The sequence below is a fragment of the Pholcus phalangioides genome, unplaced genomic scaffold (assembly GCF_987345545.1).
Source record: "Pholcus phalangioides strain wild (caught in Gottingen) unplaced genomic scaffold, Ppha-v1.0 ptg000030l_1, whole genome shotgun sequence".
NCBI lineage: Eukaryota > Metazoa > Arthropoda > Arachnida > Araneae > Pholcidae > Pholcus > Pholcus phalangioides.
In genome coordinates this window covers 2,362,362-2,389,220 of record NW_028301620.1, presented here as the reverse complement: position 1 = coordinate 2,389,220, position 26,859 = coordinate 2,362,362, and the positions used below count along the sequence as shown (strand labels likewise).

The following is a 26,859-nucleotide window of genomic DNA, read 5'->3' as shown; positions in this document are numbered from 1 at the left end:
GAGAAAACCCGGGAAACGCCGGGTATTTTTGCTTGCCTATATACAGGGTGTCCTGTAAGTGCTGCCTTTATCTCATCAACCACACCACTCGAGTATAAAGTTCATCACCTGGTGTGTTCTTGAATCATGTCATTCATTCAAGAATACACCTAGTAATGCAGAGTTGCTGGTAAATTTTTTGTTGACAAGCCCCCCCCCCCCCAATTAATTTTCATCTGAATCATATAGAACAAGCTCATAGCTTGAAAAATACAATTCCTGTGTGTATCATGTGGTGGCATAAAAACAGAACTAAATACAGTAAAACCATCTTTACTTGACACTGACAGGGGACAAAAAAATTCACCCATAGACGAGGAGGGGTTGTTAATCAGTGATATGAAATGCATATATTTATCATACAAGGGAAATTATTATTTGGCCATAAAAGAGAGGTGACCATCAAAAGGGGTTTTAATGTACTTCTTTATCTCTGATAGAATCAACATCATACGATAATTTTGAATAATGACATTCAAAAGAAATAAAATTTCATAAAACTATCATTTTATCGCCAGATATTTTACATGAACAAAATTTTGGTTCACAAATGTGATGAAAAAATATGATGACGAAACAGTTATTTCACACATCATGAACAGATTATTCCTCTTTACATATTGTCATATTTTCTTTTGCGCTATAAGTATGGTATGTTGACTTCCCCCTGCAACAGCAATGACTGTGTAATTTTCTGATAAAGGAAGGATCTTCTTCGGGGAGTGTTCATCATCTTCGCTCCCGTGCCCGAGTAGGTATCCTACACCCATACCCCAGGAAAATATAGAACCTACAAAACAAACATTATTGCATTTAAAATATGTATACATAATAACTTTCAGAGCGAATTACTAAAAACAAAATTCATGAATAAAATTCTGTGGTTATTTTCAATTAATAGCATTGCCAGCTTGTTTTGAACATTACCTTCATTGTTTATCGCAAATGAGCTTGTGTTGCCTGCGGATATACTTTTTATTGTTTTCAGGCTGGTAATCTGCGTTGGAGATGACACTGGAATTTGCGCTGTTTCGTCATCTGGAATTGGGCCGATGCCAAGCCTCCCATATAATTTATTACCCATAGTGAATACATTCCCTGAAAAAACAAAAAACTATTTATAGTGAAGAATTTTGAGAGATTTTCTAAAATTCATGATTTGCATATACATAACAGAAAAAAAAAACTCTTGCAATTAAGAAAAACTTATGTAAACGTATGTTGTGTGACATCCATAATATGACATATATGTTTGAAATATATGACATCCATATTTTTATGGGCATCTTTTTATCAGCCACCTCGTTGGGCATTTTACCTGTTGTGGCGTTGTATTTGTATTCGTAACATGACGACCTGGGATCTCTTACAATCCTTTTGTTCATTTTAATCTTGTTTAGGCCCCAGGGTTCGTTGGCTACCAGAAACCACCTGAGGCTTCCGCTAACAATCCGGTTCGGGTCAGTAAGTTCGCTTAGTCTGGCGGTCGGGGGGGGGGGGGGGGGGTCTCCTAGCCGTCGGGCGAGAACGGGGCCAGAGGTTAGGCTGCCAACGTCCCATATAAATTCTGCTTTACATCGATGTCAGAGAACCCAATACCTCGTCTAGTTACCTTGTCTTTCCCTCTGGGGGGTTCCCGTGGCTCGTCGGTGGGAACTGCGTCGAGTTGTCGTCGTCAAACTCTATTTTAATTGTGCAATATATTAGTGCAATATAATATAAATGTTCAGCAAAGTGTTATATAAATGTGCAATATATTTTACCTCCACGCCGTCGGTGGTTCCTAGGACCATCTCACAGTCTATAATGTCATGAGTTTATACAATGTGCAATAGGCCTAAAAGTTGTGGATCCTGGCCAGATGTCCAATTTGTTATGTTTGGTTGCCAGATTCAATATTATAATTTTTACAATATTTCCTTTTCTCTCATGAAATTATGTAAATTAGATACAAGCTAACAGCGGACCTTCGACCTTGTGATTGGCTCTTTCGTGAGGCATTTTGGGGAAAGCTCCCATATAAAAACCAGATAGAGATGTGCTCCACCACGAACGATTCTACTACTTCCGACTAACGACTTGTCTTAATCAGTAAGGCGTCATGCCCTGTTGAGGTGTGAGCTAGATCGTCTCTCAAATACAATGAGTTAAAATTATAGAAGTGTGCCTTGGGCACCTTGCCCGTCTCATTGCTTGACTTCATGTGAAAACCCAACGTCGTCGTGATCCTGTGGATTGGTTAATGGCCAGACCGGTTACCCGTGGACTTTCGCCTCCAGTTCCATGCGCAGCGGCTGACCTGTGATCTCAACGTGTGTTCGAAGACACCAAACCCGTCTGAAGCTGGTGCTGGGAGTCCTTGACTGTGAGGTAGACACCTGGGAGTGTCTATCGGAGGATGTGAACTAACACGTGAAAACCTGGACATGGCGGTGAGATTGATCCCTTTTATTGTTTCGTTGTAATATTGAGAGAAAAGCCTAACTGTGATAATTGTTTATAAAACGTTACATTAATAGCTAATATATAATTGCATAAATGTTTATAGTTTAATCAAAATCTTGTCTCTTTCATTGTTGTCATCCATTCAATGGTTACTGGGGGAAAAAATGTTAAAGAACCGGAAAATGCAAGGCAAACGTTGCAACTTATTACACTAGAGGAAAATAAACATTGAAAATATATACATAATAGTGCAGCTGCCAAACCTAGAGAATGGAAATTGGAGAGATTTTCATAAGGATACAACAATCAAAACCTTGCGGACACAAATGTAAAAGATTTTTAAAGACAAGGTAGGGATTTCATGAAAGAAAGTAAAATTGTACAAATTTTTCTTTTAACTATGTGGTGATGCTTAACTAATATGGTAATGCTCAAGTGGAATAATAAGCCAAATTTCTGATGGTGAACTAAAACTGCATTAAAATATTAAAACACTAATAATGGTACAATGCACTACTTAATGGTACAATACACTTCGCGATGCATATATTCCTCTGTAAAATTTCTAACAAATCGGTACATGACAGAATGTATGTCTTGAGTGTATGTGTGGCTCTAATGCATTTATGCTGTCAGAATGTGCATGTTTCATGTTCTTGATGGTGCTGCCTTTTGCCTATCATATTTTGAAGTAAAAATGGTAAATGCTCAAATTTTCATGTTATGCCAGTATTGTGTTGTAGGTCTAACTGCTCTCTCTCTTTCTTCCTCTTCTTTTTTTTTTTTTTTTTTTTTTTTTTTTTGCAAAAACAAACACAAAATACATATAAAAGACAGAACAAAAGCACATAAAAAGAACAACACATGAACACAATAAATAGTCATATTGGACCCCAAGGGACATAACGTCCTTCCAGGCAGCCCTATGGATTAAATTATTATATTTTGCCGCCATTTTTTTTTCTAAGTACCGTACGTTATGTTAATAAATGTTATGTAATAGTATATGAATATTTCAAAAATTTATGCACACTAAAAATTTGAATTGTGAGATCTGAAATTGTTGAATCACGATATTTCTTGTATAAATAATTAGTCTATGAAATGAATTTTCCTTTTCGTTTCACAAAACCTTCATATATACACATACATACTCACATGACTACGTACATGCTCATAGAGATACACATATACATGCACACACATATCCTTTTTATTTATTTTTATTTTCTTATTATTTATTTTATTTTATTTTTGTATCATGACATCATAATAAATGTTTGTTGATTTCAGCTATGATTAAATTATTCCAATATTTCCCATTGATGTCACTATTTATATTGTATTTTATGAAAACAATCTTAAAATATATTTTCGTAATTTTGTACACTTTTTACGTACATGAAAGCATCATATTTATTGTTACAATTATGAGCTGTCGACTGAAATGAATTCATTATTTTTGGAGCAGTAAACAAGAAACATTTTTGAAAAAGGTGTTTGTTTTTGGGACTTCAAATTCATGTTTGATTCTTGCCGAAGTTCTGTTTGTTTTCTTCTTTAACCAGTTATTGTTTTTGAACACAAAATTTATAAGTCTGTAAATATATACCTGTCTAATGTCCAATGTATGGCAATTGATATTGTTATCGTACGTGTTACATGTTTGTATTATTAGTGTTCTTGCTTTGTTGTAAGAGTTATTTAATGTCGTAATATTGGTTAGGTAAGCCCCACCCCAGGCACATAATCCATAGGTTATAATTGAATAAATCCATGCATAAAAAATGTCCTTTAAAAAATCTCCATCTATTAAATATTTTAATTTATAAAGTAAAACTATATAAAATCGGATTTTATTAGTTAATTTAAAGCCCATTGCAAGTTCCATTTTAAATCGTCCTGTATAATAACTCCTAGGTATTCATATTGGTGCACTCTTTCTATTTCATGACAATTGCAGTTCTATTGTGTTTGTTGTTGGCAAGTGTGAATTTTAATGGCGATCTCAAAATTGGAGTTTATGTTTCTTGTTTTAATGCATTGATACTGGGTTTTGTGTACGTTTAATTCGAGTTTGTTTTCGGTCATCCATTGATTAATATATCTGAGGTCTCTTTCTGTTTTTTCTATAAGGTTCTCAAAGTTGTCATCTTCCACGTAAAGAGCTGTATCATCAGCGAATGATACAAGTTTTCCATTTAGATTCAGCAAACAGAAGTCATTAATATAAATCAAAAATAATGTAGGGCCCAAAACTGATCCCTGAGGGACACCCCTTTGAACCTGTAGGTATTCGTTTATTTGCTTATTGATGACGACTGCCTGTTGCCTTCTAGAATAATAAATTTTGAACCATTCCAGAATACTTCCTCAAACACCAGCTTTATGCAACTTTTGTGTTAATATATTTAGATCAACATTATTAAACACTTGTTTTAAATCCAGGTAGATTATCATAGAATATTTATTATTATTGTATCCTGTATTCATGTATTGACAAAGTTTGATTATTGCCATTTCTGTATTTTTCTTCTGTTGGAATCCATACTGATTTGGTGCAAAAAAAATATTATGATTTAGGAAATTTACAACTTGTTTGTTCATATGTTTCCCTATTACTTTAGAAAAAATCGGGAGAACTGAAATTGGTCTGTAATTATTCATATTATTAGGATCTCCTTTTTTGTAAATTGGGTAAACAAGGGAATATTTCATTTCGTCATAGAAGTAACTTTCTTTGATTGACAAGTCAATTAGATGTTTTAATACTTCAATGTGATAGAATGAAATTATTTTTAGCATTTTCGATAATTAAAAAAATTATTTACTTCACATATTTCCTCCAGAGTAGGTTGTTGTTGGTACGAGTCTATTATATCATTTTCATTGTTCATCAGCACTCAACTTTTTGAGGTCTTCCTCATCCCTTATTCTTATGATTCTAGAGTCATCAAGTCTCCGGAGGAAAATTTTTCCATCTTTTGCCCAAGCATACTTGAAGTCGCTGCTCTTTTTAAACTCTCTGGTCAGGAAAAACAAACGTTTGCTCTCCTGTGAAAAATGCTCATTTATATATATTCTGTTGGATGCAAAGTTGTGGTTTACTGTATCAGCTGTCAATTCTTGAGACTTTGCCTTTTGTATCCATAATTTTTTTGAGTGTTCACTTGTAAATCTTATTATTATAGGTTTGCTTTTATTTTCATTTCTTGTGAGTACTCTATGCAGGTTCTCTATGTCTGTGTTTTCCTGTATCCCTATTTCTTGCTTTATTGCATTCACAATTTCTACAATATTTTCTGAAGGCATCTCTGGAACTCCATTTATTTCAATGCTGTTTTTTTTACTCTTGTTTTCTATGTCATTTATTCTGATTTTGAGCTCCTTCACTTCTTTTTTTAGGTTTCGATTTTCTGATTTAATTTCTTTATTTTCCTTATCAATACATTCAATGTATAATTTCACATATCTTTTTTCCGAGATCCTCAACACACTGTGAATTAAAAGTTATTGCCCTTGTTATATCAACTGTTTCTTTGTTCAGCTCCTCTTGTCTTGTTGCCAGTTTTCCGATTGCAGCAGTAAAATCATTTTTCATCTCCTGTCGAAGTTTCTCAATGATTTTTTTCCAGTTTGTCAAGTTTGTCGTCAAAGACAGCTTTGATTTTTTCGATTCCCTCCGCATTAACACTTTCACACTTGGGGCATAAATAAGCATCTTTTTTTATTTTAGCCATTCTTCTAAAAGCACTCTCGCTTGTTCCTACACAAACCGGGTGTAGCATCAGAGCACATTTTTTACATTGAAATACTTCAGCCTTGTCCACAATGGCACCTTTGCAGTTCTCACATTCCATACTTCCCGATTTTTTTTTTTTTTTTTGCTTATGTTTCACTTTTTGACTCACAGATGTCACTACGATTGTTGTTTTGTTGTCAATTTGTTACATGTGCTTTTTATGTTTACATTATATATTTTGATAAATTTACGTGAATTTTATATTTTTAGTGTACTTGGTACTTACATTTTTCAGAATATAATCCCTATCATGTAATAAAATTCGTCTAATATTCACAAAAAATAGAGAGCTCTCAAACGTAGGTGTTTGTAAATAAAGGCGGCGTTGCCAACGCAGCCTTTGGCAACACTTTTCATCTTTGCAGAGACACTTTTCTAAACGAAAGATCAGCTCGCATTCATGCCTTGAAATTGGAAGACAGCAGAAAGCAAACTTCAGCTAACCACTGGTGCATATCAATGGGGTTCGAACCTGGATCCTCAAGATGAGAGTCCAGCACGATACCCACACAACTGCACAGCAGCAATACTAAAGTACTGAAAAACCAGAAAAATAAAATCTGATGAGATTTTTCTTTTCTTAACAAAGATTTTTTCAATAAGAATGCTCTGGAAGTCTCTCTGGGCCAAAATCTACAAGTTGTGTTCTCAAACACTCTGCTGCATAATGGAAAAGTGATCTTTTAGCTCCACAGTGGAACCGATCATTGTTAGATTCATGAAATCTGAAGAGATATTACAAAAAAGGCCCATGCTCAGTTAACACTATAATCTTCTTTTTATGCTAAACCTCATTACTAGTGTCACTTTATGCTTAGTCGCCGAAATTGGGGTTGCATCTATCGTAATATTTTTGTGCAAATGTAATAACTGTCTTAGCAGCTTCATATCTGAGGTATTCAATGAAATGAGGATTTTCTGTTGCTACGTATAGTATGTTATTTGCAGTAGTTATACACGCACCACTTATGTTCATCAAGAATGGGCACTGTAGAATATACAGTCTCCTAACCCATCTCTGTGTGGGATTTCAATACCACAAAACACAACCATGTGCCAGCTGCCATTGAAATACTGATTTGTACAGAATGTTTCTGCAACTCCCATTTGGCCCCGGCAAAATGTGCTGCCGCTTCTCTAGAGTATCCTTGGTGTTTTTTGTCTGTTTCATATGATGTTTGTTCTACCTCTACTACCATCTGGTTCCTAAAACTTTTGTCAGCACACAGAGGCAGAAGATCAAAAAATGTTGCTTTATAGTGAATTACATGCCTGTTAAAGCTAAAAACGAACTATATGAATCCAGGTTTGTAATACAAGGTAATTGATGAAGTTATTTACCATCTTTGTCCAAGGCTAATGTGTGATGCTGTCCGCAGCAAATTTCACTCCACTGCCTATCAGGATGCAGTCCTTCCACTTTAGCCGGAGAGAAAATATCTGTTCTGTCTCCTGGGATTCCTACAACAGAAAAAAATGGAAATAAAATTACTTCAAGATTATGATTGTAGCTATTTCATGCACTAACCAAAGTAGCTCAAAAACGTGAAAAAAATTGATTTCAGTTGCTGTGGTGAATCGATACACATTTAAAATAAAAACACAAACCCAATTGATTATAGTTGTTGAGGCCACATGCAAATATCTGTCCTGCCAGTGTCTCTAAGAAAGTTGCATAGGCACCACAATAGATTTTCCGCACTTTTTTCTTCCCTGTTAAGGTAACTGGATATGGTTTCAACAGGAGATCTGTAATCAGAAAGACGGCAATGATTAGGAAGGGAGGGAGAAAAGTATCTTAATGATAGAAAAATAACAATGGTCAGCAATTCCAAAAAGCAAAACTATGTATATAATCTATATTAACTTATATAATATACAGTAGACTCTGTAACTAGACACGTGGATAACTCGAATATCCAGATAACTCAACATCTATTATTCCCTTGGTTGGCCCAATACTAATTTCAATGAAGGGGAAACTCTCCAACTCAACACATGTTTGGCTTAACTCCGCTTAAGTCGACTACAACTTTTGTCCCTTTACGACGACTGGTTTTTACAATTGCCCGTGTTTTACCATTTTAATAATTTTTGACGTTGTCCGTGGGTACTTAGATAATCCTTTGTATCTTTGTTCTATATGATGGGTCCCTTTTTTGCGCTATGGGTGGGGGGGGACGTGCATGTGAAGAATGAATGTTTGAAGCCTCTTGGTTGGCCTATCATTTTAGTGCCGTTTTCAGGACAGGTCTTTCATTCTTTTCATGGTCAAAAATTTGGATGATCCCTAAAGTGTGGTGTGATCCCTACTGGATGTTGGCAATTTCAACATCCAATAGGGATAAAAACCTTATCTATCGTAAGTTTTGATATTGTCTGTTGCAGAGAATGCTTTTGGCAGAACTCAGTTTTACGATTTCTTGGAAAAGGAGTAGAAGAAAAACAGCTAAAGCTTGGTTAGATGCTGAATATGTCATTTGGTTATCATTGCGAGTATCGACGGCCGTGGATGCAATGGCTCCATGCGAACTTAATACTTTAACTTTAAAATCAAAAGTTGAAATTTTCAAAAAACTAGAATTAGGAAAAACTCAAGAATGAGCTCACTGAAGAATATGGAGTTGCACAGAACCATTTCAACATTTGTTAAAAATGAGGGAAATTTTTTTTTCAGGATTTGAATATTCTTATAAACCAAGCAGAAAGCACACAAGAAATCAGAATTCAGTGATGTAAAGGAAGCAACTCTTTTGTGGTTCAAATCCCTCAGTCTCACTCAATCCCATTATCAGGACCAATAATTCAAGAGAAAGCAAAAGATTTCATAACAAATCTCAATAAAGGAAATTAGGAATTATCCTAAGTATGAAAACGTTTTACAGAAAATTACAGACAAAAAATTTGTGAATTTGTGGATGTTAGGAATGGACGCAAAAATTTGTTTCAGATGCAGTTGAAATGATTGATTCCGCATAGAACTCAGGCATGAGTGCCACGATTTGGAACTGCTTCCGTCATGTTGGTTTTTGTTCTGAGTCTTTGGAGAACGATTATTTCTCCAAAGAAAATTAATTAAAATAAAAAGATTATTTCCCCTGAAAATCCCTCCCAGATTAAGTGCGAAGAAAGCATAAATAGCACTATGGGTGATTGTATCGACAATGAATTTGTGAATATTGACTCTGATCTTGTAACTTTTGGACTTTTAGCAGACGGCAATATTCCAGAATCAATCACAGATGAAGAAGTATCGGCACCATCTCTCCATGATGAACTAAAAGCTCTAGATGTGACACATCACTTCCTACAGTCAGGAAAAAGCAGAACAATCGTGGTATAAACTGAATAGCGTAGAAACATTTTTGTTTTCTCTTTGGAAAGAAAAACAAGCAAATGTACTCGATTATTTTTCATGAGGTAATTTTTTTTATACGTTTTGATTCTATTTTGAAACAACCCTGAATTAAAATTAATGAGAATTAACATTTCATTTAATACAATTGTTAGAATGTATATAATTACATACACAAAAACGATCGGACAAAAATTTAGAGTGAAATCCCACTAACTCGACATCCGCTTAAGTCAACATGTTTGTCGATACTTTTGGGGTGTTGAGTTACCGAGAGTCTACTGTATATACTTTATGTAAGAGGGGTTTAAAACATTTCCCAGTAATAACAAAAATTTCATGTTAGATAAATGAATCATTACTTAGACCAAATCTTCCTCCATCCACAGATCTTTTAGCGATTCTACCAAGTTGGCCGACGTCTCCACATCCCATTGAATAGGCAATGCCTTTACTCGTTAGCAATACTATGTGATCAAACCCAGATTGAACGTCCACCACATTCGTGTCTAATGGTATTTTCATGGGTTGGAAACATTTCTTTCCTGCTTCAACAAGCCCTAAAGCTCCGTTTTGGCCCTGGAAAAAAAGCATTAAGATTAAATAAAATACATATTTATTCACACGATTTATCTTCATCTTCACATCTTAAAATAGATCAACGCAAAAAAAAGAATACATAAAACATGCAGATGTAACCCTCATCACACTGTAATTTTTTTTTGTGGTTGATTCCTAGAGGATAGAACATGACCAGACACTCGTGTATCATCGCACAATAATATTTGCCACGGTTCCAGACAAAACCTCTGGATAAACAACAAGAGGTTTCTAACGTGCAAATGGGACCCTCTGCGGTTACACAGCAGTTCCCATGGAATGATAACAGGCATTAGTAGCCCTCCAATATACAAGGTGTCCTGTAAGCACTAGCACAGCCTTATCTCATCAACTGTCCGTTGTAGAGGTATGATTTCAATTTAAAAAATGCTCAACAGATGTCTCTCCTGTGATCTAACTTCCAATCAGAAAGTTTTTGCCCTTTCTCTCCTGATGCCAACAAAAAAATTTGATATTTCTAAGTGTAATATTCACAGAGATATTCAAATTCGAAAAGAAAGAGGAAGTTAAATGAAAATTACTTAACGAAAAATCAAAATAGAACTACAAATAGATAAAATCGAGTTCATCAAGTACCAAAACCAAATAAAACATTATATAAAAAGAGCTTTTCCTTCATTGCCCCTAAGATATTAAACATTTTTCACACTGAAAATCAATTTAATAATAATAAAAACATAAATCATGAGATTTTTGACTTCGTCAGACACATAGATTACGAAACCATTTAGATGAAAGTATTGAAAGAGCAAAAGAGTATAATAATAAATAAGAGAAGTGGTGTACGATGGTTGTATAATATTGAGCTTCACGAAAAACAACTTAATTGTGAACATTATTCAGATATAATAGATAAGCGAAAATACATTTGTGAACACATATCTAATAGATATAATAATGCTGTTGCAAGAGAAAGAAAAAATATTCTACAGCTTATTCCTTTAGGCCTGCTGGAAGGACTTTTCAGTCCCTTGAGGCTACAAAGTGTTTGTTTGTAATATGTGTGCATCCATTTTTTTTTTTTTTTTGTGTGCGTGTATTATATATTTGTATTTATGTAACACATTTCTAGATTTGTGAAATACATTTCTAGATTTGTGAAATACATTTCTAGATTTGTGTACTACATACTTGTATTCATGTAATACATGTTTGTATTTGTGTAACACGTCTGAATTTGTGTATTACATGTTTGTATTTGTGAAATAAAAAAAAAATATTAAAAAAAAAATTTGGGAAAAAACAGCATTAAATATGGAAAAACCGTTTTACTCGCATTTAGTGCTGTTCTTTCCCACATTTCCTCAGTTTTTCAAACTAGAATACATCTGTGAATATTGCACTTTGAAACTTGAATTTTTTTTTTTTTTTTTGGCATCAAGAGACCGGGCAACAACTTTCTAACTGGAAATTAGAACACAGGGGAACCATATAAAAATTTAGATTTATAATTTTGTCACACACTGTATTTTCAATCTCAAAACTGATACAGGGTAATTTTTAAGCATTTTTTTCAATTGAAATGATACCTCTTTGACAAACGGCTGATGAGATAAAGGCTGTGCTAAAACTTGCCTGTATATATGTGTTGTAATAAAAAATTTTGCAGCTTTTGATACAGTGGAAGTCCGAAATTTCACAGGGTCAGCTGGACACCTATGCTCTAGATCAGCCATTCTCATCCAGTGGTCTGTAGAGCACCAGTTCAAGAAAAGTAAAATAAATCAGTAAATTTGATCAATTTAAAAAAGAGGCCCATGGGGCATCGGCATACAGAAATTATGTATACAGACGTGCCAACTTTTGGAATCCAGAAATCTGGAGATTCTCCCGAGGGGGTACTCCCTTCTCCCCCCTGCACTCATAGACTCGATCAAGAAAAAAATTCACAAAGAACTTTTTTTTGAAACAATTTTTTTTTAAATCAATTAAAACAAAGTCCCATTATTCCCCCCCCCCCCAAGGCAGGTTCTGCATTGCCCCTGAGCAGAATATAATTCCATGTCAGTCTTTCCATGCAGAATAGAGAAATTACATCTACATATTGTTCATAAAGTATGTGTTTCCTTGCGTGGATGCTATCAGTGATTGATAATCTTGGGTATATGAACTCTTAGAAGCTTTATATAGCTTAAAGCTTTATATTTTCTTTCTGATTACATGTTTAATCAGAGGAAACAATTTAAAAAACTTCAAAATACAAAGCTGCTGACGAAAAACTTGTATAAACTTGTATTTACAGCACAGCTGTTAATGGAATACAATAACAATTATACAGGAATTTCGGCAACCAAGGTCATGCCTCTGATAAATGTGATTGCCGATAAACGCTACGTAAATAAAGTCACGTCTTTGCCAGTTGCTTAAATGCGGTCACCGAGACTTTTTTACGGCTGTCCTCTATGGGTGTTTTCCCTAATGATGACGGCAGTCATTAATGTCATGACAAAGTGAAAGCTCGCATAAAATCTAATTTTGTGCCAAAATCCGGAGAAATTTCAACAAATTCGGAGAGCGGGAGGAAGGATGAAAAATCCGGAGTCTCCCGCCTAAATCCGGAGAGTTGGCAGGATTGTGTATACTAAAAAGGCTTCGTAAGTCAAACAAAGTTAAGAACTGCTGCTCTAGACAATTGTATTAATCCAGAAGTAAACATTACAGAGTCACAAAATAAGGCACAGTTTAAATGATATGGTTATTACATATTCATCAAAGATTGAGATAGCCACACCTAATTTCATGTTGGAGGTCATTGCAAGCCTTCTCGTCTTGTCCAGATTTGGTAGGAATACTGTGAGATATCACGCACAACAATTCAGTGAGAATGATTTGGACAATGTGCTCAGACACAGTTTGCTGTACCCTGTTCAATTCAGGGTTTAGGTAGGTGGCTTAATTATTCTGGATTGGCTATGTATATTGATATAATAAAATAAGAAAAATAACGTACACGAAAATTTCCCCATATGTAAACTTCACCATCCTCAGTCAGGGCACTGCTGTGGGAATCACCAGCAGTCACCTTCACCACTTTTGCCTCTTCGGGTAAATTGACAATTTCTGGTGAGAATTCAGCTCCGTCTACACCTTGGGTCTCTCGTCCCAATGCTCCTTCATCATTGCAGCCGAATGTCACTACCTAATAATTCAATAGATAACAACCAACAGTTAATCATAACAGAACTTGAGCTAGCAAAAAATGTGGAGAGAAAAACATAACTTCATGACAAAAAATAAATCAAGTAATAAGAATTCCAATACGTTCATGAACATACAAGAATAATTTGTACACAGTAGGAGTGGTCAACCTTTAGTGTCTAGGGTAGCGAGCAAAGAAATCTCTTCTCAAAAACCAGAGGTAAAATATTCCCTTCAGAGAAAAAAAAAAATGCAGACGATGTTCAGTCGATTATGTTACTAACTTTTGGATTTGCATTTTGATGAGCTCATTCTCACTACTACTACTTAACTGTACGTGCACCTCGCACACATTCCTCTTCGGAATTTCTAACGAATTGGCACATGCCGGAATGCGTGTTCTGAGTGAATGTGCAGCTCTAACATATCTATGTTGTAGAGTTGCACTTGTTTCATGTTTATGCTGCCATTTGTCTTTCATTTTCTGAAGTAAAGATGGAAATGCTTGAATTCTTTCATGTTATGTCAGTTTCGTGATGTAGGACTACTTGCTCTCTGTGGAGAGACTTTTTTTAAATCATAGACCGACTCACATTCTTGCTCAGAAGCTGCAAAAACCACTGTGTTGTCAACGGGGTTCGAACCTGGATCCTCAGGATAATGCCCACACGACTGCACAGCGGCTGTGATAAATCCTATTGTTAAATTCTACAAATTTTTGCCAGTGGCAAAAATGTGGCTAAAACTATTCTTGATAGGGCAGTTTTTACCATGTTTTTTTCCATTGTGGCAAAAACTTGCTAACCCTGAAACACAGAATACAAGTTTACAACATGTGATTTCAACTTGTAAGTCAATAAATCCTAGATGAAGTCATTTTCATGTTTGAATTTTTCTCCCCTTCGGAGCATTAGTTGAATTATACATGAATATGGTCAATGTTATAACATTCACAGAACTCACCTGTCGTTATACATAAGCAAAATAAATAAATCTGTAAACATACTCTGCCTTCTTTTGTGAGACACACTGTATGCAAACCCCCGGCTGCAACTTGGGCATACTGAGTCAATCCTTTGTGCTGGACAGGAGTTTCTTGTTCTTGAATATCCTCATTCAGACCAAGTTGACCAACATCATTGGTACCGAACACCACCAAATTGCATTCTGCGACAACTATATTTTAAAAAACAAAACATTTAGTATTAAGACTCCTAAATGGAATAATTAATTGACTACTAAATAACAGTCCAACCCCATTATAACACCACCAGCTGTCCCAAAGAATTTTGGTTCTGTAACGAGTTCGGCATTATATCGAATCATGGTCAGAATAGCATTTCAGAGAAGCATCATTACATAAATTCACATGATTATATATAGTATGAATAACTATATCTCCCTAAAGCAGAAGTTTTGCATTGTTCTGCAACGACCTCTCAATGACTAAAAATGTTCTGCGATACAAAATTCCTTTAGTGTTTTCTATGCAGATGATTTTCTTAAAATTCTTCCTGAGATTGTTCTGCAGCACTGATTGTCTGCGATATGTGTTGCAGTTTCCATTATATTCTGCTTTGCGGCTGTATCTCAATGTCCTATAAGTGATCAACTCAATCTATTAATGATAAACTCAACAGAAAATCATACACTTACTTTGATACACTTATTTTAATACTGCATGAGTTTAACACAATGCATTTTATAAATGAATAAAGAAAAATAATGGCGGCATTGCTTCCGGTCCACATTTATCACAAATTTCCAGTTTTTCAGATTTGAGAGCCACTTCTTTCAACATGACTGAATAAAGCAAATCGAGGGAGATACATGATAGCTCTCAAAATGTAATGACCAGCAAGTAAAAGCATGCATTGTTGAAAACTTTTCTTAGCAACCTTGAACAAACTGGTGCTGTTGTATTTCTAAGCATTTCCTTCTCCTCCTGGATGGCACCACACCCCCTAGGGTCTACGGGTCTGGAATTGGTGTGATTAGTTTTGGTTTTAAACCCTGTTGTTTTTTGGTTGTTGCTTGGGGACGCAAGCGAAGCAATCACCCTTGTTTTTGTTGCTGCAACTGTTTTGAAAAGCAGCAAAGATGCTTTATATTTTTGTGAGCGTATGTTTTATTTAGCGTCAAAGCATATTAAACAAGACATTTTAAAGAAATACGAGTTCTCTTGATGAATCCTTTACTCAACAGAGAAACAACTTCAGCTGGAGAAAAATGTAAGTCTCTTTACTTTTCCTTTTTGTTCTGAAGCACAACCGAGAAAATCTCAACAATCTTAAAAAAAAAAAATTTCTTAAGTTTATTAGTAAATCAATAGCTTGCCCCAGACAGTTTCTGGCCTTACAGAGATAATTTTATGTGGGTTATCACAGGTGCAGTATGCTCATTGTACACTTTCCCTTATCAATAGAACTGTTTCATTAAATACATCGGTTGTTTTGGTCCCTATACATACATGTTCAGGTATATATTCAATGCACTAAGACCCCCGACCACACCATTCTTTTAGTTATTTTCCTCTAATCTATCGTTATGCTGACCAAAGATAACCATGGAATGAAAAGGGTAAATCAACTCCTTTCAGAAAGGGAAAAAAATGATGGGAGAAGAAATGTTGTGGAAATTCTTGGGAAATGGCACACTAACTTTGTATACATTCAAACAACAGTTGGTGTTATAACGAGTTGGTGCTAAAACAGGTTTTTACATTACAATACCTATATGGAAGATTTGTTCACTGAAAATTTGTGGGGCTATGGGGGGCACTATAAGGAGGATCAACTGCATTTTGGTATTATCTGATCATGTATTTAAGATCTGAATAAGCAGAGCAAAAAATGATTTCCACTGCAAAGCTTGATGTTGTAAATCCAGGTTGGTAAAAAAACTGGGTTTTTTTGTTTAAACCAGGTTTTTTTGGTTTAAACCGGTTTTTTGTTTTAATTGGTATTAACATTAAAAACAATGAAATTTCTAAAAAATCATTCAAACTTCCAATAATTAACTAAAATAAAATGTTTATTAATGTAATTAACACTATTCCCATGCTAATTAATCAATAAATATTTATTACATTTTAACAAAAACCACCTTTTCAAATTTAATTATTTTTTGCTTAACTCAATGGATTACTGTGTGTTTGAAAATTCTTTTAATGTTATTATTAATCATATGATATATAAAGGTTTTTCTCCAGTTACTTTTAGTATACTTAATTAGGAAGCTATTTTGCAAAAAGTAATAAAAATTAGGTGAATATAATGTATTTAATGAAGCATAAATAATGCAGATTAATTAGCAATGATTTACGATATATGGGGTGATTATAACTAAGGTTCTGATTTCAAAACACTGTAAAAAAAGAACAATTGTCAGAATGACTTGAAAATTGACATGAATATTCCTGAAAAAATTCAATTTTATTTGATAAAGGGGAAAAAATACTTAAAAATGTAAAATTAATGACACATCATCCAACATGTGGGAAATTTGCTCGCAGAATGGAAACGATAGCCGGTCGTGGCAGAATGATACTTTAATTATAGCATTTCACGATTTCATAATTCATGGAAACATCACAAAAAATGAAGTGATTGAACAAATAACTTTATTTAAGAAATGTTAAATATGTTGTCCACCGCGTATTCTGGCTATGAAGTTGAAAGCACAAAAATTCTTGTTCGACAACAGAATCGGAGTATGCCATGGTCATAATGTGGATGTGCTTGCAATTCAGCTTTATTAAACCAAACACACACCCCCCCCCCCCCCCATTAATATTCCTAAGGAACTTCTAACATATAGGGAATGTGCTGGAGATTGCAATTCACCAAAGTTTGCAATCTGACCACTGTTTATAACATTTTGAGGTACCCCCACAGCCAGAAGTTGCAAGGGTTAAGGTGCATCCTGTCAAAATGGGTCTTCAGCAGCTGCTTTGCTGGTATTGCAATGTGCATCTTGATAGAAGTTCTATCCACACACTGATGCTGTGGAAGTGCCGAAATTATGTGGTTGCACAAAATAGATTTATACTGCTGGCCAAGTACAGCATCATCTACTTGCACATTTTGCACTTTTTTCTTTTGCGAAAGAAACTTCCATTGATTCAGGAGTATCCATGCAAATTTTCAAGTCATTCTGATCAGTACTTATTGTATAGTTTTGGAATCAAATCTTAAATTATAATCACCCCGTATATAGCTGATTATTTTTCATAAATCTGTTACTACTATACAGTAGAACCTTGATTAACTGGGCTTAACAGTGTGTGTGTGAAAGTATAAAAAAACAACTATTGAATATTAAGACTGGGAGATATACAGTAGGAGATGTGCTACTTCTTATGGGAAAGAAAATGAAAATGTATGTGAGGTAATGTAACCACTAGTCTTTGTCCTTTAAGGACAGCTGGTGTCTTTATTGGATTATAGGACCACCTGCCCCTAGCATGATGGTCACTACTGTAGCTGCTTCTTTGTGAAGGGAAAAAGAAACCCTGTGAGATAATACACCACTACATTTAGATGTGTGATGCAATCGTCATTCATGAATTTGCTAAAGATATATAGAGCATCAGAATGTAGCCAAAGGTTAGAAAATGTTGTAAGAATGAGAAATTTTGGCTTTTATATATAACTTTAAATAACTAAGATACTTCATATGAAAAAAAAAAAAAATATATATATATATATATATTCTGGCCACTTTTATGAGACTTTTTGAAAAAAACCACTTATAAAATCTTATGTCATTTAAAGATATACCATCAGAATGTACCCCAAGGATATAAAATGTGGTAAAAATGAAACATTTTGGCTAATAATGAACCAATATGATATTTTTCAAGGAAAAAAATGATATTTAGGCAACTTTTATTTGATTTTTTTGAAAACTTTATTTGATTTTTTAAACCAAACAACCCTGGTTGTAATACAAAGCATATTTCCCCAATGTACACAGCATATTTCTCCAATCTTTGAACATAAGCAAATGCTTTACTTTCATTGTTGTTATCAAATTCCTGGACAAAAAATGTTTGCTACAGTGAAAACCGTTATTTTATTCCAATTAGCATATTTATTCAGTACTTAATTTAGATTGATATATCAGCCTTCTATCTGAATGTGATCCTTATTGACCTCAGCTTTTTCTGCCACGTAAATGCCAGGAATGGACAGCACTCCAACATTAAAAAAGCTGATGTCTCCCAACTACAGCATTCTGGGCCAGAAGGCAATTTAATGAACATATGTCCTGTTTGAAGTCCCGTTTGGTCAAACAGGACATAGGAAAGTGGGCCAGCTCTTTTTCTTCTCCACTTAACTGGTTGCAAAATCTTCACAAACATAATCATGTAGTTTTTTAATATTGTTATAAAACAAGGTTTTCCCCCCTTCAAACTAAAATCTTCAATTTTTTTTTTTTTCATTCAGGCTTTGCATGGATGCCAACTTTAGGGAATAAGACTTAGGGAGGTTTTCGCATGGATCCTAATTTCCTATATAAAAATAATTTTTAAAAACAATATAGGGATTTTCCATGAAAAACAAACTGGTGTTCTAGGAATTTTCCCCCTTTGCAAAAACGTGACATCATGTAAGCTATCACCAATTAGTGCCAAGTCACCCATCATTGCCAACTAGTATGTTAAATTATGTGTTGTTACTACCTCCCAAATCAAATCTCGCTAACAAAAAAATCTTCATTTCATTGTGAGCCTGAAACAGGATGACAACTCAATGAGACAGTCAAAGCAGACACAAATCATCTTATCAATTTCAGATGTCGAAAGGCAGAGTCAATGCTGGCTGTTTGGTAAATTTCGTTTTTGTCCCCCACCCCAAAAATGAAATATTTTTTGAGGTTTGAAGCAATGGCAACAATTTACTTTATGCAGGTGACTTCATTTCGGTGATAAATACAGCTGTCTTTTTTTCAAGTAAATTCTTCGGGAATAATTACCCACAAAAATTGGGTTTTTTACAATCACAATTAAACTTCAAGAGATATAGGAATTTTTCAGTAGTCCAGAAAATGCAATAGAAATTCTGGAACCTTCCAGAAACTCCGGAAGACTCTGCAGTTATGCCATTGTGAGGTATTAGAATGTAACCACCAAAATGTACCACCATGCTTTTTTAAATGTATGGTATGTTCCATAAATTACTTAGTCTTCAGGCGAAAACTATGAATCTGAAAGAAACTGACCAAGAACTGAAGGTTTTTTTAAACTCACATTCATTTGCCTACAGTGTAGGAAGTTCATTACAAAAGCATCTCCACACGTACATGGGTTGTACATGATTGGGACATTGTGAACCAGGGCCATCTTAAAAGCATCACAGGCCCCCGGGTGAAGTAATTTTTCTGAGGCCCCTTACCAGTCTAGAAATACCTGCCTACCAGTTTACATACTTACTCTTGAAAATTATAAACACATCTTATTCTATGACATCTTATTCTCTTGAGGCCTCTTTCCCAGGATGTGCCCCATACATACAAAATAACACTATTGTGAACCGAGGACAGGAATGTGATTGTCTACAAAGGAAGACTACACATTCTGACCTTCTGCATTGATATTGTCAACTTACAGGAAGGGAGCATGTCCGGTTCAACTTCAGCTTCAGAATGCACGAAAATAAACGTAGACAAAAATAATAACATGAACTGAGAAATTCAGTACTCTTCTATTATAACTAGGGGGACTAGGATTTTTACAACCTAAAAATGCAACATTACAGATCGGTTGAAAAACCTGAGAAATGCAGGTTTTTCAACCAATCCATAACAACGTTGTATTTTTAAGTCATAAAAATCCTAGCCCTACTTATAAACATACCACATTTTTAACACCAAATTGGCACTTTTTGTCTTGTTTTTTCTTTGGCTCATTACATTACAAAAGAAAATACACTAAACAGGAGGTAAAAAATTCAAAATGGCAATGCATGACTAAGGGAAAATTCACAAAGACAAAAAAGGCGCCAAGGTGATATGGTTATTATGGAAGAATACCTTAAAGGCGGCTTTCAAAGTACAGAATGACAGTTTGAACTGTTCTATACTTTGCAAAAGTGATAATATTGAACTGATAACATTAACCATGATTCTAATATGCACTGTCTACTGTACCTACTTTTTTGCTTCTTCAATCCGTTGGCGACCTGTGCTTTGTTACTGGTGGCTTTTCGTTTTGCATGAGCACCTTTACTGGCTTTATTCATCATGTGATCGCCCTATTTATTCAAATCGGGAAAAAAAACAATAAGCAATAGCATGGTCTCAATAAAAAAAAATCTTGAAAAGACAAAATTAAAACTTTAAAAAAAGCCTCCTACATATTCATGCAGCTTGCTAAATAACTTACAGGAGAAAAACAAAACAAGTTTGCTTCAGCTTCAAATTGCACAGAAAACGTTGACGGGGACAAATAACATTATATCTGAGAAATCCAGATAACTATAACAGGGGTGCAAGTGCCCCTCATCCATTTCGGAGCAGCAAATTTCATTTTTGGAGCAGAAATTTTGAAAATGGAGCAGAACTAAACACGAACTATATCTGCAATATAAGGAGTAATTTTTCTGTGAAATGCCAAAATTTTTGCCAAAAATTCTTGGAACAAATAATTCTAAATAAATTTCCTTCACAAATTAAAATCCATTTAAATTTTTTCTGAATTATCTTTTCTGTCATTAATAAAACGACAAATGACGAATAAAAATTATTACTCTTTTCAAATTAAGCAACATGCATACTGAAAACCTAGGCAGCAAGAATTTCTGCTGCTTGAACAACAAAATCTTATTCCTCCTGATATAGCAAAAAAAGTGAGTGCAGAATATAATAAAAGTTTCCGTGAAAAAAAAAAAAAATTGGCTTCTCACAGAATTTAAAGGAATTATTAAATTTAAAAGCAAAATACAAAAAACGAGAAAAATATAAATACCTTATTTACTTAAAGAATTTCTCAACCTAATAGCATGTTAATAGATTACGAATCACGATTCGCTTTCAGAAGTACAGCATCTCAATGACTATTTTTTTCCAATTTTTTATGCCCTTGAACATAAGATTTTGTATGTCTTATTCCATTAAACATTAAAGCATTGCATGGACAGATTTTTCAATGTTTGAACAGACTTTTATTTATTTTTTAACAATGAACTCTTTTTCACTATCTGTGTTACCATATGCTGAAGATAAAAAAGTCTTCACCAAAACTGGCAAAATTTTGAACTTCGGGCAGCTTTCAAAGTTACAAAGTTTGAATATGTCTGCCCAATATCTATCTATCTATTCTCTGAACTGATTTCACTTCTTGTAATTGTTTGGATTGTAGTGCAACCCATTCATCACACATAATCAATAGTTCTGTTGGTGATACAATGTTAAACAACCTCTCAGCAATACGTGAGGGAGTAATCTCCCATCCCAGCAATGCACGAGATGGAGTATGAAAAACAAGAAAGGGTGCAAATATTTCATTCTCTCCAACAACGTGTTTTGGAAAGGTAGGACATTAATATATATTAGGTATCTCACAGAAGTTATGTAAAATGAGCAAGCTCCTAGTACAAACTCCTCCCCCACCAATGCAGTGGCGGACCATGCGGCCATATTGGGCGCCGCTCAAGGAGGGGTGCCAAATGGAGTTGAAAGGGTGAAAAAAGGTTTGTCGACCAAAAACATGTGGTCAGTAGCGCCAAAAAAAGGTTCTGCATGGGTAGAGATTTTTTTCCCTCGAGCCGGCCTCGTTCGCCAAATCCTGATTTTCGCGATGTGAAATTGTTACAATCGGCAACCGCCGACGATAACCACATGCCCGCATAGTGGCTAGATGACAAAACTGAATATTTTTGCTGGAGTTTTTACAGATTCTATTTTTTCCCAATGATCTCCGAAAAATTTCGGTAATTTAAACGAGTAAACCAATCACCTTTTCGATGTATGCCGTCTTTGAACGCAGGTTGGCAGCCACGAAATTACCATTATTTTCAGCATATAACCTATAACCAGCAGGAGAAAAAACGGTCTCCGAAATCGGAAAATTTGGCATATTTATTCAGGGACTTTGATAGAACGCTGGTTATACCAATAACAGTACAGGACTTTATACTTCAAGGTAGTATAACTACTTTCCAAGGTCACGAGATAACTCGATTGTGGTAGATGGTGGGAAGTGAAAAAAAAATTGAAGTTTCTCATCCCCCCCCCACCCCCGTACCTTTTTCCGTGTCTCGGAAAGAACGCGTCCCATGAATAACAATTTCATGCGCCTTCTTCCTAAATTAAGGGTATTTGACGTACTACAGTGCATTAGCGGTACCTCCGCGAACCACAAACAAGAATTGCCGCAAATGCGCAAGGATTCAACGCCTTGGCGCACAATGTAGCAAGAGAACCGTTTCGGCGCAGTTTGGCGCAGCTCTTGCACCCCTGCTATAAACAATTTTCTCCCATGTTATGATATTGGTCTGTTCCATTCTTCGCAAAAGTAATAACAATATTTTGTATCGCATAGCTATGTTATTTTGATTGCTTATAACAAACACAGATTTCAGCAAAGTACACTTATACACTTATAACAAAATTTCAGATGGTTTTGAAATACAAATTTCTTTGTTATCCTATCTGTAAATTCAACTTTCACAATGAGCCTTTTTCCTTGGAAGAAAATCTATTTCAGTGTTTTTGAGTATTGTAAAGACTGTAAAATCCTATTTGCTTCACTTTTTTTTACCTTTTTCTGTTAAATCCTTGGGGGGGGGGGGGGCATAGAGCCTATACCTCCTTTAAAGTTAAATCCTATTATGCTTGCAGAAAAACTATAGGTAGAAAAGATTAGGGCTATTTGTTCCCAAGAATCCAAGCTTCAAAACATCTTTTACGCACATTTGACATCTTTGGCTAGATCCAAACGCAGGTTGTGGTGGAGTTATCTCGTGTATCGAATAAATTTTGTGAATGTCCAAGGGCAAAACACTAACCACTATTGCTTCAGAAATCAAAGTTATACAGCTGGTTGATAACAAAAAATTAAAAAGAAAAGCGATATATGGGAAAAAAATTCGAGATTCAACATAGTTCGTTATCAATGATATGGAACAAAGAAGAATTGATGAGAATGTTCTTGGATGGTTCGAGAAGAGATTCAGAAAAAGAGCTCATATTGATGTGGAAGCACTTTCAGGGCTACCACTCAAAAAATGAGAAAAAGTAGGAAAACGCAGGACTAAAAAGTAGGATGGGGGAGGGTAACCCCCTTAGACAACATAATCATACAGTAATGGAAAAAAATCACTAAAAAAATTTTAAATTTCGAATTAACTTTTTTTTCCCTAGCACTATTTCAGTCAAGCCAAAACAAAATGACAAATGACGGTTACAAAACCAATTTTTGGCCAAACATATACATTACATTCTTTTTTGGAGTCTTCCAAAGTGACGAGCTTGTCAACTCTCTTCGACATGGCACAGCTAATTTTGAAGACATATACATTTTTTAAGAATGATGCACCTTCGAGACCACTTTTGACAGCACAATGTAAAAAATGTGTAAATTACAAGATCCGACTTATATAAGGCAAGGTGAACCAGATAGTTTTACTGCGCTGCTCATCATTTTTTAAATTTTTCTGTTTTGTTCACATTTTACTGTTCAATGCCAGTCCTGCACTCTTCAATGACTCTTTTTTAATGGCTCGCAAAAAAAGACGGGGAAATATGTAATAATGATCTGGCCCTTGCTAAAAGAAAAGGCATTAAATTTGACATGATTATTAGGCAAAAAAATTTTAGTGCACAATATTTACCTTACGCAATCATATCAATTAGAAAAAAAAACGAAAAAGCAATTGACAAATATTTTTTTTGAATTACGTAAGATTTGAATTGAATTTTAATCTATTTTTGTCTAAAAAATATTAATTTTTATTTTAAGAATGCTCAGAATAGTGAAAAATGCTTATTGTGTATAAAAATTATGCTTCATTTCACTTGAAGGCATTTTTAAAAAAGGTAAGGATATAAGGATGTTCGCGTATAACTAATAGTTTTGCTATTTTTTCGACTTCGTTATATGTGGGTCCAACTGTATTTTGATATAATATTGATCCTGCAATCGTGTTTCTATTGAACCCAGAGAGTTTTTTCTTTTTCTCTGACCATAGTATTATTTAAAGGAGATTCCGGGTTTTAATTATTTTCAATTCTTTATCTGGTCTAAGAATGTTTTATTTTTAATCTCGGCACCCTATTTAGTGTAAAAACATTTGGTTTTTATTTCATTTTTTTACCATTTTCAAAGCCATAGTATTATCCTTTTTCATTTTTTACCGATGTGTTGGAGTTTTTTCCCATTCGGCAAGAAAAACGTCCAAACCATGACTCTGTTTCACTCTTGGCAACTTCACGTCGTGCTACGAGACATTTTTTCTCACTGAAGAAAAAACAGCCAACATATCACAAAGGAAATGAGTTATCTGTAAATGTGCTGCAGGTTACTGAAGTGATCTGGGAATGTTCCATGGACCACTTATGTCAAGTTATGTGGAACTGCAGTACGCGGGTCTAGTTTAATGTGCCAATTAATACATTTTTACAAAATAAGGTTTGAGTTTACCGGCCTCATCAGATGATTCAGAGGACCTGCGGACCACTGGTTGACCATTTATGTGTTAGAGCAGTGTAAGCAAATATACTACCTTAATGTATTTGCAAAATAACGTGTGGGTGTCACCCACAATTTTGAAGGGTTTTTGATTCCTGTTTTCAGCTAACTGAGTATGATATTAATGCAGCTAATAATAAGTGATGCTAATAACCATGACTGTGCAAGTTTCAACTTCGAGGGTCACTACTGTTCTTATGTGGCGTCATGAATTGGTCCTGATAGCCCTGGCCTTTTCTGTTTCAGCGCCAGAGGTCATTTCCTCTGATTCCGTATGATGTCACCTAAAACCTAGAGATGTAAAATTCGAGAATAATCTTTTGGAGAATATTCTCATCGAAGAGAATATTCTCTACCCTCTGGAAGGGCTACTATTATAAATAACTTGAGAATTTTCTTATTATTCTCGATAAGAATATTCTCCTGTTATTTATTATATAGTTATATATAATATCCTTACGAATATTCTTTGGAAGGAGTACTTTTATATAAATTACCATGGAATAATTCTTATCAAAAATAAGAATTGTTTGTTTTTTGACTCAAAATAAAGTGTTCCGGACTCTGCCACAAAACTGACCTGGAAGAGATCTCAGCAACGGGATAAGTCCAGTGGAAAAGTTCTGCCGTTCATTCAGTTACCGATTAGTCACGTTACGAAGAGTTCAGCCATTTCTAGTTACTAAAGTGAGTACATATTATTATTAGGCCTATTTCTGAACTTTGAAACATTTAAGATAACAGACAAGACCAAGACGTACCCAAGGCCATCACAGCAGTCATCTTAAACCTGTTGCTCGCGAGCACCATTGTGCTTTCCCTGAATCACCAAGATTGCTCATGTCTGATTTCGTGCTCATGAACACTTGATCAAGACGCGCTAGGACGCTAGGAACACTGAAAAACCACCACCAGCGTCGCTGCCTCGCAGAATTATTCGAATATTCTGGAACAACGACAACCCAGCAGAACAACAACAAACCAGAGTGCACCAACGATGGCAACTTATCACCGGAAAAAAAGTCGCCAACTTGGCGTGTCCCCTATACCGAAGCTGTTCAGTCGACGTTGCCGTAAGAGTGCTCTTCATTCAATGATAAGCATAGGCAGTGCTCGCGATTCCAGAAAGGTTAGAGATCCTTGTATTAGAGGAGTCCTTACTTGAACGGGGCTCCTAGGCAAGAGTTTTTTCAAGCTGCCCCCTTCTATTATGACCTCTTGATAAATTTACACAATAATAATTTTTTTAAAAATTGGTTGATCCCACCCTAGATTACTCAATATTATTAGCGTCCCCTTGTGAGGAGAAATCACCAACACGATTGGGACATATAATATTGTCTTTCACGGAGGATCGCTTTTCTACGTAATCATGAAGCAATTTGAAACAAATGTATCAAATTTCACCATTTGTTATATAACTTCAGGCACTACTCATCAACACACGAACAAACAGCATGGCTTTGGCCATTTTGAACATTGAATGAATCCTCGAAAGGTAGCATCAAAATTTAACACAAACTACTCTATAATTTCGATGACTTGACAGCACCCCCCACACCGCAACATTTTTAGTAAATATTTGGAGAGAAGAGAAAAATAGCATCACCTTTAATTGTGGATGAAACACGTGGTTGCAAATTCGCTTCGGCACGTTTCTAATGATAAAAAGATTGTTTTCAAGATGATAATAAATTTTGGTGAACTACCGGCATTCAAAAAAACGTGGACCGCCTTCGAATAAACACAACTTGAACTGGATCAATG

The 26,859-nt window shown here is 35.0% G+C and overlaps 1 protein-coding gene across 1 annotated transcript; it reads right to left on the bottom strand.

Annotated features, from left to right (window-relative positions):
- Positions 1-524: 524 nt before the first annotated feature.
- On the bottom strand, positions 525-26,859 carry Rcc1 (Regulator of chromosome condensation 1). Its single transcript, XM_089252703.1, has 9 exons — positions 26,702-26,859; positions 20,557-20,656; positions 14,407-14,576; positions 13,213-13,401; positions 10,004-10,220; positions 7,895-8,035; positions 7,628-7,747; positions 967-1,137; positions 525-829 (listed from the first exon to the last, which is right to left on the bottom strand). Exons 2-9 carry the CDS (start codon positions 20,645-20,647, stop codon positions 663-665), a joined length of 1,266 nt encoding a protein of 421 aa, XP_089108829.1. The 5' UTR covers positions 20,648-20,656; positions 26,702-26,859; the 3' UTR covers positions 525-662.